General features: G+C 39.3%; 1 protein-coding gene across 16 annotated transcripts in view; it reads left to right on the forward strand.

Moving 5' to 3' along the window:
• The first annotated feature begins 2,074 nt into the window (after window positions 1-2,074).
• LOC18446119 (UBQ, helicase-c and DEAD-like helicase domain-containing protein) overlaps window positions 2,075-15,016 on the forward strand; it is a 32,216-nt gene continuing 19,274 nt past the window's right edge. For 11 of the 16 annotated variants that reach the window (XR_016042661.1, XR_016042662.1, XR_016042659.1 and 8 more), the window contains exons 1-8: window positions 2,076-2,484; window positions 3,299-4,153; window positions 6,003-6,087; window positions 6,243-6,340; window positions 7,135-7,305; window positions 12,300-12,368; window positions 12,483-12,605; window positions 12,683-12,832. Coding sequence is in view for 5 of the 16 variants with exons in the window: in XM_088849604.1 (XP_088705730.1) it covers window positions 2,326-2,484; window positions 3,299-4,153; window positions 6,003-6,087; window positions 6,243-6,340; window positions 7,135-7,305; window positions 12,300-12,368; window positions 12,483-12,605; window positions 12,683-12,832 (1,710 nt within the window). In the remaining 11 variants the exon portion in view is untranslated. Of the gene's footprint in view, window positions 2,485-3,298; window positions 4,154-6,002; window positions 6,088-6,242; window positions 6,341-7,134; window positions 7,306-12,299; window positions 12,369-12,468; window positions 12,606-12,682; window positions 12,833-15,016 lie in introns of all 16 variants that reach the window. The other 5 variants (XR_016042663.1, XR_016042655.1, XM_088849605.1 and 2 more) reach the window with 3 other exon arrangements.

The following is a 15,016-nucleotide window of genomic DNA, read 5'->3' on the forward strand; positions in this document are numbered from 1 at the left end:
CATGACTTTTCCAGATAAATAAACTTTATGTTCCACTTAAGGTTCAATTGTTTTTATGGATCCCGTGTCAAGATAAGCTAGCCACAATAGATAAGTTAAAGAAGTGAGGATTCAATATAACCATTGTTTCCATTTTGTGTAAAGCTAGCGACGAGACGGGCCAACACTTATTCCTTTCGTGTCCCTTCATCTTTGATCTTTGGAGCCGCGCCAATGTTTTAACTTATCCATACAAATTCCAAAACACTGCAGATTGCTCATCGCTCAGTGGTTATCCCCTAGTATTCCAAAGGTGGGTAATATCTTATGGCGATCTTTATGGGTAAGTGTCCTTTGGGGTGTGTGGAAGGAAAGAAACCGAAGAGTTTTCGAGGGAATCAACACATAATTTGCTATGCTTAAATATAATATTATAGCCTTAGCAATATATTGGTTTTCCTCTTACAAAGATAGTGGCTCTACCTCAAAGAGTCTTGTCATTAACAATCCCTTAGCAGTAGCGACCTTAGGCAATACTAGCTTTAGCCGAATAGCTGCTATTTGGTCACCGACTCCTTTATGTTCTATCAAGTTGAACTTTGATGGCAACAACTTTGGCAATCCAGGTGCAACAAGCTATGGCGGGTTGATTATAAACTACTTGGGCCACATTTTGTGTTCATGTTTAGGCCCATGTGGAATTGCTACTGCAAATGAAGAGGAGGCTCAAGGTCTCTTGGAGGGATTGAAACTTCTTTCACAATGGGAATGCGACAAGATTATTGAAGGAGATTCGGCAAATATCATAGGTTGGAGCCAAGAAGAATTCAATGTTCCATGGAATATTAGATATTAGAATATTCTCTCATCATTCCATGTTGATTTGCAACATTCCTTTCGTGAGGCGAATGAGGAGGCAGATTGTTTGGCTAAAGGAGGTGTTAATTCCCCTTCTTTGGTTACCAATTTCTTATGATGTTCCTTTTGTTTTCTTCTGGTAATTTTTGTATCTTATAACCCTCTTTTGATTTAATGGAAATGTTGCGTTAAAGTTAAAAAAGAGAGGGAAAAAAATTATATAAGGTTGCAACTTTATAATATAAAATTAAGGTGTATATCAAAAATCTATCATAAAAGGTTATTTTGATGTTGGAAATCCCTCATCTCAACATCGAAATATATGAATATGAAAATAAAAAAAAATTCGAGCCAAAAATTAGTGTATCTCACAACACATTATTTAAACTGTCAATTTTTTAGATTTTTTTGTATTTTATAGATCTAGTGTATGGGATTGTGACCATTTACTTTTTGTATAAGGAGGTCACAACTATTCCCACTTATTAGATGTCAAATTGGGTGGCTTGGGGTGAGTCACGAAGTTTGAAATTTTTTTTTTTTTGAACTTTGTGTCTAATCAATTACACTCTTACAATCACCCATTTTGAAATCTAAAGGACAATAATGATTGTGATCTCCTTGTACAAAAGGTCTCTTTGTAGACAATCCCCTATTTTATTTGAGCCATTTTTTAAAATCAAACTTTCTAAGGATTCTTTAAAAGAAACCATTTATCTTTTGTATATAGAGGTTACAATCATTCATATTCATTAGATCTCAAATTGGATAGCTTGAAATGAGTAACAAAGTCTGAAATTGTCGTTTTGTTGAACTTTGTGTCTATTCAACAACACTCTTACAATCACCCATTTTAAAATTTAATGAACAAAAATAATTGTAAGCTCCATATATAAAAGATAAGAGTAATGATACTGTGAGACCCTTCCACACCCATGAGAGTAGGACTTCAAAGGATCACCATTCAATTTTGACACAGTTCTCTAGAAAACCTATTTACCCAAGTCCCATACCCGCGTTGTAACTTTTATAAAAATCTGTGAAAAAATTTAATAATGATCCTTTGGGGTCCTACTCGCATGGGTGTGGGAAACTCTCATAGTGTCGTTACTCAAAAGGATAAATGATATTTTTATGGACAATTTTTTCTTAATTAGATATCAAACTAGATTATGAAGTGATGCTAAGAATTTTTTACACCAAAATTATATTTATAATAAAATTTGGACCCTCGCCTTGTTTAAGGTTCAACCATTCCCGCCACAGCCCTTCACTAAGGCCATTTAGTTGCCGAATTTTCGCTCCAAAAAAAGCGACTCAAAGGAGGCACGGGAAAAACCAGAAATCCGGCCACGTAATGACCGGAAACCGGAGGAACCTCTCCGGAAAAACGAGAAACCCTGGAAAATAAGAGGAAACCCTAGGAAGGAATTTGAGAAGTCATTTATTCAGGCAGCCAAAAGTGGCCGAAAGCTTCAACAGGTGGCCATGGCTGATAGCTTGAGAAATGTCAATGTACGGAGCCTCGATGGCCACACTGTAAATGTGTCTATCTCCCACTCTTCAACAGTCGAGGACCTCAAAACGCTATTGAAGGAGTGCTTCTCACCTGCAAAAAACTCGCATGATTTCCATCTCTTTTGCAGAGTAATCTGTTCTCGTCGCCTATAAGTGTTTTTATTTGCGATTAATTGGAGTGTGATAAAGAGATCATGTTCTGAAATTTATAGCTGGAATATTTTTATTTTTTTCAAATAAGGCGAAATACTGAAAATTTACTCAAAAAATCCAGATGTTTGGACTGAACTTTGATGAGAAAATGATGGTGAAGGAAATGGAGAATTTAGGTTGACCCTGATTCTGATAAAATGTTATAAAATTAGGTGCAATGAACCAGAGTATTTGGGGAAGATTTTAACTACTTTTTGTCCGGCTTCCCCTTCCAAATTCCACCAAAATTTGCCTTGAATTTTTTTTTCCATCCTAAAATGTAATCGCTTCCTTATAAACTGAGCAATTTTGTTTGGAATTGCAGTTAGAATTTCTGTTAAAAAAAAGCACCTTGGAAATTACAGGATCATATTTTGCTATGGTTTTGCCATTACTGCTCATATTTCATTTTGGCTTCCCCTTGAGTTTTTCCTGCTATCAAAGCGACTATAAAATTTGGAATTTGTTTTTTCCCATCCTAAGATGTAATTGCTTCCTCATGATTTGTTTTTGTTCTCATCATGTCGAAATTATATCTAGTTAGATAACATATGCCATTTTGAAATTCATATATAATTGGCTATTCTGTTTCTTAGTTTACTTTTTATATATTTGGTGTCGTCTTATGGCCAAAATGGTTTCATTTGTTGATAACATACAGATGGTCTATATATCCAAAACCTTGTTTCGATCCTCTTCTTTTGATACATTAAATTCATAATGAATCCTAATATGCACATTCTTGTTGCAGGGTACAAAATTGAACCCTAGAAGTCAAATAACTGATCATGATATTGAATCTGATAACTTTTTAGTTCTTGTTCCTTTTGTGAAGAAGAAACGATGTGTGGATGAAGTCAGCCCACGCATCATACATGGTGACTATGTCAAAGTCCCCAAAAGCCATCGAAACCAAGTCCATAATGCATCTTCTAGTGGGCCCAATATCTCCTCAAATTCTTCTTCTAATGCCATTGATTTAGACCTACTTGGGGTTTCTCCATCTCAACAAATTCCCCATGTTGACAAGTCAATCAAAGCCACCTTTACTTCTTTTGCAGAGGCTGCATGGTCAGATATAATGCAGGATCTTTCCTCCCTGCCCAAAACCTTGGATGATGAAAATAGTAGATCAACTATAGATGAAATGAATAATCTAAAAAGAGAATCAGATTTGTTGTTCAATCTGTTTTCTCACATGGAAAAGAACTCTTGTACCACTACATGTTCATATGTGATTGAAGTTTTTGACAATGTTGGATTGGAGTCACTTTGTCACATTCTTTACTCAGTGAATTGTTTGTCTGGTGAGCGGTCAAAGAAATGTCTGGTGCTCCAAGAATTGTGTGGATGGACATCAGTAGAAGTGCCAAATGGGGACTTAATGCCATGTGCTAAGAAAAGAAAACAATGCTGGTGCCCTTCATGGTTGAGGAAACTGCTGAAATGCTTTACTTTCTTGAACATTATTTGTAGTTCTTTGCGACTAAACTATGAAGTGGTTACTTGGAGTATGGTCAAAGGTGTGCTGCAGCAAGTTCAAGGTTTTGGGTTTGAGGAGGTCGGTCTTGATGATTTTGAGCATCTTTCCATTCTTTCCTCAAAGGTAATTAAACGATAAAAAATTCAAACATTTTTGCCAGTTTTTATGTGTTTATTTGTCATATCCATGCGCGTAAAATATGTAGTCAAATGACAAACTCCTACTTAAATCCTTGATATTTTGAATAGTAAGTTGCTGTATGTGTTTCCAATCCTGTCTATTTCCTGTGGTTGATATGCCTTTGGCTTGAGTTGCAGTTGATTATGCATTTGTTACTTATAATGTCTGTTCTCCTTGCAAGTTTTTTTTTTAAATAATAAACTGCCTTAATAGTTTAGGTTCTAAGAAATAACTAGGCCCCCTGATTTTGTAAACAATCAATATGGATGTGTTTGAAAGGGACCAGTTCAGATTGGCAATGGGTTACTGCCATTTTGATAGTTTATGGATATTTTCGAGGACCTAGCGAGTGTATGCTATTCTTATGTTGGAAGTACAGAGAGAGGGGTTTGGACGTTGATACTTAATGGTGGTACTTGGTGAGATCTGTATTTATCGTCTGAAAAAAGTGGTGGGATTTGTACATGCCCTGTCCATCTTTTGATGTGGATACCACTAGAATTCCTTATTTTGGAAGTTGAAGTAACAAGATGAACAGGTATATTGGATTTGTGTTGGCTTGATCAACATTTTTACCCTGTATATCTGAAAACCTCACCCAATTGTGATTTAAAAAGTATATGCAAAAACTTATGTAGAAGCAGCTTTCATGATTTGATAGCCCTCGACTTCCCAAATGTGGAGGCTTCTTTGTTTATTGGTTGATATCAGTGATTCAAAAAACAGATCGGTGACATGGATCGGGCACCCTAAAAACTGGTCTGGATCGATGAATCGGCGGTCCAGATTGCCGTTTTATTGTGCGGAAAAAAGAGTGAACCAGTGAAAAAACTCGTGAAAAAGCAATGAATCGGCCAAAAACCGGTATGGATCGTCGTTTTACTGTGTGGAACTGCTAGCTCACTTCTAGACTCGGTCATTTTTCTATATATATGCAAAAATCGGAATAGGGTGACCGATTCTCTAGTTCGACCCGGTGATTCCGTGCCAACCCAATTTTTTTTAAATCAATGGTTGATACAAAGGTTTTGAAAAGATCCTGAAGGCTTGTAGATTTGATCAACCTAATGAGGGAAAGATGTACGAGTCTAAGGCCCAATACATTTTAATTAGGGAAATATCACATAGACTATATTTGACTTCCTCAAAGAATAAAGGATATTATGTAGAACAGAGTTCTAAGTTGATTTCACTCATGTAAAACCTTAGTTACTCTGTCATGTGATCTACCATGTTCACCATCATAAGTGAAAACTCAACATGATTTTGGACAGGATGACAACTTCCGTAAATTTAATCACATGACGTCAACTTGGACAATTTGAAAGTTTCTCTCTTCACATTCGTGGCTAATCTTTGATATGGAATTTTAAAGACAGTTATGAGTGGTGTACTTAGTAATCCTAGATGCCACTTTTTAAACGAATAGTAATTTGGTGGTAAATTATTTTTTCTATGGGAAATTTATCAAAATACACATTAGAGATGAAGTATTTAACATTTTGCTCATTTGCAACTATTCCAAGTCAACAAGGTGTTTTTCTATGGGTATTTTGAAATTAAATTAAAAGGTATGAGTAAAGTGTTATACTGTTCATCTCTCATGGATAATTTGATAAATTTTTGTTTTTTAATAATTACTTTAATCCCCTATTATGTCTTTTGACAATCTTCTTTGACCCTATTTGAAGTGTTCCGACTTTCGCAAAGGAGCATAATGAGACAAACCAATATTTCGATAGTGTGTTGCTAGTTCCTGTTAAGGAAATAATTAGTATGGTTCCTTTTTCAGGTAGTAGTATTTGGTGGTCGAGGAAATAGACTAAATGAGCTTGATATTACAATTGATGTCATTGATTCTTCAAGAAGAGCCAAAGGTAACAGCAAAGCTATCAATAATGTGAGCGCTGGTGCGCATTTGGCTTTGTGTCAAGCATGAGTAATTCTTCTTCTTTAGTGATGTTTGAAGCTAAAAGTATTTTTATCTGTGTGGTGCTGATATGTTTCTTGTCTTTGAATGAATCACTTGAAGCTGGAAAGCAATTGTCCATTCAGGATCTTGTGAACAGCATAAAGAAGCGACAAAAAACATTTGAAAGAGATCTGTCAATTGCCATCAATTATTTCAAGGTATTTTCTCATTGTCGTCTTGATGCTTTTGTGAAGGTTATTTATTTCACTAGAAATGGCTCAATATTTTACTATGACCTTCTAAGCTAGATCAGTTGATGATGGGCCTTTATGCACTTTCAATCTTTTGTAAAAAAGAGACAATGGGGAATGGGGCATGTTGAATTTTGAATATTTCAATTTGCAGCTATTGTCTTGAATTCAGAAAGTAATGTAATACGAACATTTTCATTTCGTTCTGTTTCTGAATTATGGAACTAATGTGTTTATCTAAACCTGATTAGTAAAATAAATAAATTTCCTGAATCAAAAACTAACAATAAGGATTGAATGAGGTATGCATGTTCCACTGAAGCTGCTGAAATATCAATGATCGAATTTGTATATCATGCAATAGTCAGTCATATCATTAGCTCTTCTGGTGATTTGACTTGGAATTATAAACTTTACCTCGTCATTCACAGTGAAACCACATGCAGGACCATGTTGTTTCAGGAGTTCTTCTTGCACCAATATGGCATGGTTTATGCTTGTAACTCTGCAACAAATAATACAGAAAATACTTGATGTGGCATTTTATGATGTTTGTGCCCTTGAGCTTATGGATTTAGTTGTAAAAGTTGGTACCCACACAGACACCTGCATGTATGTATGCATCATGAAAGGGATGCCTTGATTAATTATAGCTTGTGTATATTTTATTTGCTTCTTTGTTTAAGAAAGTTTTACAGCAGGTAGGTTTGGGATACTCATTTTCTTAATGCTACAAACTGCCTTGAGTTCCCTCTGATCAGCAGCAAAAAGAAATTCGTGGAGATGGGACGCGCCTTTTGTTTTCTCTGGAAAACCTACTCAAATCTGTGAAGGAGATGAGTTATGATCCTCAAAACACTATCAAGGGCAATCTATCAACAAGAGCTAGATCAATGGCATCAGGCTTAATGAAAGTGCAATCAAGGTGCCTGGTATGTTTCTCTACAGCCATATTTTTCTGCCAGTGGTTAATATGCCCGCACTATGCTTTAGTGACTTGGCTAAAGTAAAAATCACCATCTATTTTGAAATCTGGGAATAACAGACTGCTCAGCTGAAATAGCCATTTGTGAAGTCATTTCTTTGTTTTAGCTTATTTGCTTTTGTTTTGTTTTTTGTTTTTTTTGTTTTGAAATTGTTAACTGTTGTATTAAGAGTGGAAAGGGGTACACATTGTATCTACGAGATCGCCCACAGGCCGAGCTTCTCGTCAAAAAATGGGCTAGACCAAAAGGGCCCTATACAAAAAATGGGCTTATAAAAGTGCCCAATACAAACGATGTACATGAGGAGCTAGTGGTTCCAAAAAGTCGTGACCACAAAAAACCAAAAGTGTGGGACCCAAAGGAATATCCAATCCTTAGACGTTTATGGGTCCTCGACTTGAGCCGCCATGCCTTCCTTAGCCAGACGGTCTGCCAGGGCGTTTGATTCCCTCCAAATATGCCTCCATAAGACGGCTGTACCCCTACAAATGTGCAAATCTCATCATAAATCGAAGCAAGGTACCAAGGGGGAATTGATTTCCCAGAAGCCCAGGTCATGACATTTTGGGCATCTCCTTCCACTATTAGAGGTAGGCCCCAAGCTGGGTTAAATAATTTGAGGCCCTTCAAGGGAGCCAAAGATTCTGCCGTCTGGGAGTCAAAGTGACCTATAGACTCTGAGAAAGTGGCCAGAATGTTGCCTCTGTGGTCACGGAAGGTTTCTCCAACACCTGCTGCACCGGGGTTTCCCAGCGAACACCCATCAAAATTCAGTTTAATGAGACCAATCTGGGGTGGAGACCAGTTGTTGGCTTGCCCAACCCTCAGTGTTTGGAGGTTAAGGACATTTTCCCATTATTGTAGGAAGGTTGCTGCTGAGATGCCTTTAAAGGCCTTATGATTTGAAGCCCATAAAATGACCTGGGCGGTGATCTTGTGGAAGAGGGTCGTGGGTTCACATTTGACTCCGTGATGGTAGCTGCCATGGAAGCTTTCCAGAGTATCCTGCCTGCCTTTGTCCAATGTGAATCTAAATACATAGAAAGGAATGCCTGAAGGGACTCCGGTATGACCCAAGAGAGTCCGAAGAGGGATTCGACTCCAAAGGTTGAGTGCCAAGCTACATGTATGAAGAGGTGCTGCTCTCTTCTTCACAAAAACATATTACACATCGATTCGAGATGGGGATACTTCTGTGTTTTAATTGATCGACAGTTAGTGCCTTCTCGGAGCATGCTAACCAATTGAATGCTCGTACTTTAGGTGTGGCTATGGTAAACCGCACCTTGTTTACCACCGAAGTACGAGTGTGAGGGAAGGTGGGTGGTTGCAACAGTTTTTTGCAGAAAGATGCAACTGAGAAGACACCGGAGGGTGAGGGGGTCCACACTATCGTATCCGAGCCAGTAGGCAAAAAGGTTGAGTGTAGCAAGGAAGACAGAGAGAAAACCAGACACCTCGCTATCAGAAAAGGCCCTTCTGAAGGACGGGTTCCAAACCCTACTGCTGCGGCGAGATGGGCATCTATTCCTCAATGGAAGCGGAGGATTGGTTGCTAAGGAAAAGAGGGCTGGGTATGAATCCCTGAGTGGAGTGTGGCCCACCCATAAATCTGACCAAAATCGTATTCTGTCTCCTCTTCGTGGGTGAAAACGAATATTTTGTTTGAATAGGGAGGAGGACATTATAGATTACGAAGCCTCGGATGTCCTAGAAGGAGCAGTCCCTTCCGAGCTCCACATGTTAGGGTCGATTCTGTGTTTACTGCGAATTACTTGGGTCCACAGCAGGTTGTTGTGATTTGCTAGTCTCCACCACCATTTTTCGAGGAGGGCAGTGTTCTGTTTCCTCAAAATTCGGATCCCAAGCCCCCCCAGATGCTTTGGTTGATAGACTTTATCCCAAGAGATCTGATGGAACGTTTTGGATTCAGTGTCCCCCAACCAGAGAAAGTTCCTCATGAACTGCTCGAGCCGGTTAGACACTGCTGCCGGCATGTGGAACACGGACATAAGATAGACAAGGGTGTTTGCCAAGGTCGCCTCAATGAGGGTGGACCTACCAGCAAAACAGAGATATCTCTCTTTCCATCCTGCTAGCCAGCGGTCAACCTTATCTATAATATGTGACCACTGCCTTATTTTAGGTTTGCCCAAACCTAAGGGCATTCCAAGATAATTGGTTGGGAGGTCTTCCACTTTACATCCCAATCTGGAATTAGAGCTCTGGTTTCATTAGCGGTCAAAGCCACCCCAATCATAGTGGATTTCTCCATGTTAATTTTAAACCAGTGGCATACTTGAAACATCTAAAAAGAGGCGTAGGGTTGCCATCTCCTCAGGGACAGCGTCGATGAAGATGAATGTATCGTCTGCATATTGAAGGTGGGAGATATGGTCGGACCTCTAGGACTACTTTTAAAGCCTGAGAGTAGGCCAGCTTGGTAAAGTCGTGAAATCAATTGGCTAAAGACTTCGACTAAGATAGCAAACAGGAAAGGAGACAGGGGTACTCCTTGTCAAAGGCCCCTTGTTGACGGGAAGAACCCTTTCGGTGAACCGTTAATGAGCACAGAGAAGAAAGGATGAGAATAACAGGCCCACATCCATTTTCGCCATCTCTCCCCAAAGGCCATTCTAGTCATTGTTTCTTCCAAGATGGACCAGTCAACATGGTCATACGCTTTCTCCCAATCGATTTTGAAGATAAGGCTTGGTTTGTTTATAAGATGCCTTGAATGTAGGCATTCGTGTGCAAGCAGGATACCATCTAGTATTTGCTTGTCTTTTATGAAGGCACTTTGCGAGGAGGAAATCACAAAAGGAAGCACTTCTTTAAGCCTAGAGGCTAGAACTTTGGAGAGTATCTTGTAGGAAGAATTGACCAGACTAATAGGCTGACAATCTTTCAGTTCCTCTGCGCCCTCAATCTTAGGGACTAAAGCAATGAAGGTAGCGTTCATTGCTTTATGCAAGATGCCCTGGTGGAAGAATTCTTCAAAGAAGTTCAAGAAATCAACCTTGAAAGTGTCCCAAAAGGTGTTCAACGAAGCAACTGGGAACCCATCGGGGCCTGGGGCTTTGTCTATGCCCAGGGTTGAGACTGCTACTAGGATCTCAGTTTCTGAGAAAGGACATTCTAACCACTAGACCCAATTGGGAGGAATGTGGTGAAACTGAAGATCACCCATCCTAGGTCTTGGGTCCATTGGTGCCGAATAAAGGTTCTGGAAGTAGGAGAGGATGGCTGCTTCAATCTCGGGTGGTAGGTCCATGATTGTACTACCATCTTTGATTGTGGCAATGGAATTGCCCCTCCTCTTGCAGTTTGCTATACGGTGGAAGAAGTCAGTGTTGTTGTCCCCGTGGTTTAACCATTTTACCCTGGATCTCTGATGCCAATGAATCTCCTCTTTCTTGAGGGTGGAGAAATACTCTTGTTTGTGGTGAGATTTGAGGTAGGCTTCCGAGGTCGAGAGGGGACGTGATTTCTCCAAGAGGTCAAGATCCTGAATGGAGGCTCGGAGGGTTGATTTGTGGTGGGAGAAGTTACAGGGGATGGTTCTACTTCAGGTTTTTAGGGAAGCGTTAAGGAGTCAAATTTTAGTTTGCAAGATGTAACCAGCCCTACCCGAGACCAAGGGTGAGAAGGAGTCCCACCACTGGGGAATAAGAGAGGATAGAGGGGACTCTTCCAGCCGAGATAACTCGAAGCAAAAAGGTTTAGGTCCTCTCAGGATGGAAAGGTTATCCAGGAGGATAGGGCAATGGTCGGAGTAGGTTTAGGTACAGCCAAGTCATGGGAGCCGGGGAAGTCGTCGTCCCACTTCAGAGATTGGAGGAACCTATCTAGTTTAGAGAGGGTGGGGTTTGAGGCATGGTCCAACCAAGTAAAGAGATTTCCTTGAAGGGGGACGTCCACAAGCTCGTTACAAGATATAAAATCTGAGAAATCCAACGTCCCTTGCGAGATGTTGGAGTTCGAATTCCTTTCAAAAGACCATCTCGTTATGTTGAAGTCCCCCCAAGGCACTAGGAGGGGTGGGGGAGAGTGGCCACTCGGTCTAGTTCGTTCCAAAGCAGGGAACGTTGAGCCACAGAGTTCGGGCCATAAATGGCCGTAAACTTCCAAAGATACCCTTCCGTGATCCTGGACAGGAGGACAGTTACGGAGAAATCCCCCAAGGAGGAGACTAGAGGGTGTTTTCCAGATGCCCCCTGATGTCCCTACATCGGGCAAGGAGACGCATTGGCTGGGGATGCTAGTGGGATTGTGCTTTGCGCACAAGTCCCTTGCTGCATTTCGTTTGAGGTCTTGTCCACCCCCTCACATTCCATGACAGAAATTTTATGAGGATGTGAGAGGGTTGTGTGACGGTGCCAGCCTTGGGGACCTTCTTAGGGAAGGATCTGAGGAGCTAGGCTGTGCTACAAGCACAATGGGTTGCCCCATGGAGGGCTTTTTTATCGTAGTTGATGCTGGAACAGAGGTTGAGGACCTCTCTTTGTCCTTTAATTCTCACCTTCAGCCTGCTTTGGGCATCAGCCTCGAAGAAGAGATGAAGTGGGCCTTTAGGTCCATTATGGGGGAAGCCCATTACTTTAAGAAATTCCTTGAAATCTGCCTGTCCGCAATCAATGCGGTCCATGAAAGCAGAATCCACCGAAGAAGCCATCAGAGGGGACTGGGACGAACTTCCCGACAAGTATAGAGAGGGGTCGGGCCAGCAGGTGTATTTGGAGAAGCAGTGGGCTCCTCGAAAGGGTTACCAGGGTATTTTGATAGGATATTAGGAAGCTGATAGCTTGTTTTCTTCTGAAATAACCAACACGCATTCATATAATTACCAAAATTGAACTTTGTTTTATTTCACATTTTATAATATTACTGTTGAACTAACTGGAAAGATTATAAATATTAATGAAGTATTGAATTGTCAGGAGACTAATCCCTTGATACCTGTGGACATGGTTGGGCATCTAACAAGAGGACTTGGATCTCAGGGGCAGGTAAGAATCACTATAACTTTGAAATCCTCTTGGATTCTCTCTCTAACGGTTATCCAAAACTCTCTCACCTTTCTTTTTATTTATTTATTTATCTGTTTAGCAATGCTTGCATAGGTGGTTCATCTGGAAGAAATTCATCCTAGAACAGCAGTTCATGTGGAAATACCCGATAATCTTTTACCTTCTACAAAGGCAGCACTTGAAAGGATGGGAATCTCCAGACTATACATTCACCAGGTATGTTAGGTCCACTCTTTTGCTTTATGGTTCAACTCTTGACTACATTTTATGTAGTTATTTGGTTTTCTTTGCAGGAAGAGTCCATAAGGTTTTCTCTTGCTGGAGAGAATGTTGTTGTGGCAACCTCAACTGCAAGTGGAAAATCTCTCTGTTACAATGTTCCAGTTTTAGAAGAATTATCTCGAAATCTGCAACTGTGTGCACTATATATATTCCCAACAAAGGTGCTTGCCCAGATGTCTCTCCTTGTATTGCATATCTTCCACAGGAATACATTTCATACACAGGCTGTATTCTATATCATATACAGCCGGGCCATCTATTATTTGTCCTTATCACTATTTGCTGGACTATAAACCAAAGTCCTTTGATAGGCCAGTGCAGATATTTAATGGAACTGCAGTTCATATATGCCATCCATTGATGAGGATGGATGGTGCATGTACCTTCATTTTTGAGAACTCGGAAGTTCGGACATAATTTTCTGAACCTTGTGAGGAAGGTAGCTCTGCTGGAAACATTATTCTGCATGCTGAGTTGGCGGCTTCCAACAATGTAATTGATACATGCAAATTATATTTCAATGAAAGATGCATTTCCATTAAAACTGAAGTTTGACTTATGGCACTAAATTGGATATGCATTAATGAGAAAAATTATTCTGCATGCTGAGATTGAGGCTTCCAAGAATGTGATTAATAAATGCAAATTCTGTTTTAACCAGTGTTTGCAAAATCGAACTGGAATAGTTAACCGGACATGGGGCCGGAAGCGATTTAACTGGCCTAACTAGTAAACCTGCCAATTCAACTGTTCTAACCGAGCAAGTCCCAGGGCGGTCAAAAAATTGTTGCAAAAATAAAAAAGATACTAAAAAAATCTACTAAAATATGAAATGCATATAAAAAATGATTAAAACAAAACACATTCAAATGAAGTTGAAAATTAATGAAAAAACTGGATTTTAAAGGTCCCTAAGGGTATTTTTTAAAATTTTTGAAAACGATGGGAAAATATAAAAGTGAGTATTAATGACCAAAACAATTTCTAATCTTTACCATAATGTAAAGAATATTAAAAAAATTATTACAAATCAAATTGTTTATTTTTGAGATTTTATATACATTTCTTTGAATTTTTTTTTTCAAATACCAGTCGATCACCAAAACCGCCTAAACCGGAACCTGCCACTGGCAGGTTCCGATCTAAACGGGCGGTTACCAGTTAGATTGCTTGGTTTTTCCAACATGATTTTCAACGAAAGATGCATTTCCATTAAAACTGAAGTTTTGACTTATGGTACTAGAAAATAATTGGATATGCATTAATAAAAAAAATTAACTTATTTCCTATAATACACTAAGCATATGGACTTTGATAAGAATAACACTTTGATTTGGAGTAAGATAGTACGAGAACCATATTATGAGAGATATGACTGTGATGAGAAAGAGTGGGACCTATCACTTGGGGTTGTATCATGTTCTTATGGTTCCTATACTCTATTTATCCATCTTTGTTCATCGTTTGATTGAATGGCAATAAAAACTTGTATCGATGGATGAATAAAATGTCATCATCATCATCATCATCATCATCCGAGCTTTATCCCAACTATTTGGGGTCAGCAACACAAATTTTGTCTTGCCATTCTGCTTTATAAAGGGCATACCTTCAGTCAGACCATAGGTCACCATATCTCTTCTAATTACTTCTATCCATGTCCTTTTGGGCCTTCCCCTTGCTCATTTGGAGCCTTTCACTTGAACCAAATCGCTCTTCCTAACTGGTGTTGTTTTAGGTCAACGTTTTACATGCACCCAAGTTTGTGTTCCTCATTTTATCGCTTATTGGAACCACCCCTAAGTTCCTCTGATGTATTCATTTTGAATTGTATCCTTTCTTTTCTTGTCACTCATCCTTCTCAACATCCCAATCTCAACTGTATTCATTCTATGAAGATGTTTCTTGATCGCCAAACATTTTGTCCCGTAAAGCATGATTGGTCTTACAACTGTCATATAGAACTTTCCCTTTAATTTCATGGGTATGCGAAGATGACATAAGTCTCCTGAAGCACATCTCCACTTTGTCCACCCAGCTCTAGTTCTATGTGTGACATTCTCCTCAATCTCGCCATTCTCATGGATTATCAACCCAATTTATTGAAAATAATTTTTTAGTTACTTCTTGGCCATCAATGTAATTAATTTCTCATTTCTACTTATGTTATTATTAAACTTGCATTCCATAGATGTTATCTAAGTCCAGTAGATTTTAACATCTTTTGATTCTAGAGCATCCCTCCAAAGTTCTAACTTTGTATTAACACCATCTTTAGTCTCATCAATCAAAACTATATCATCCACATACGGTACCTCATATTATAGATGCCTAGTTAACTCGTC

This window comes from Amborella trichopoda, chromosome 10, assembly GCF_054954075.1.
Source record: "Amborella trichopoda isolate Santa Cruz 75 chromosome 10, AtrichopodaSantaCruz75HAP2 v2.0, whole genome shotgun sequence".
Taxonomy (NCBI): Eukaryota; Viridiplantae; Streptophyta; class Magnoliopsida; order Amborellales; family Amborellaceae; genus Amborella; species Amborella trichopoda.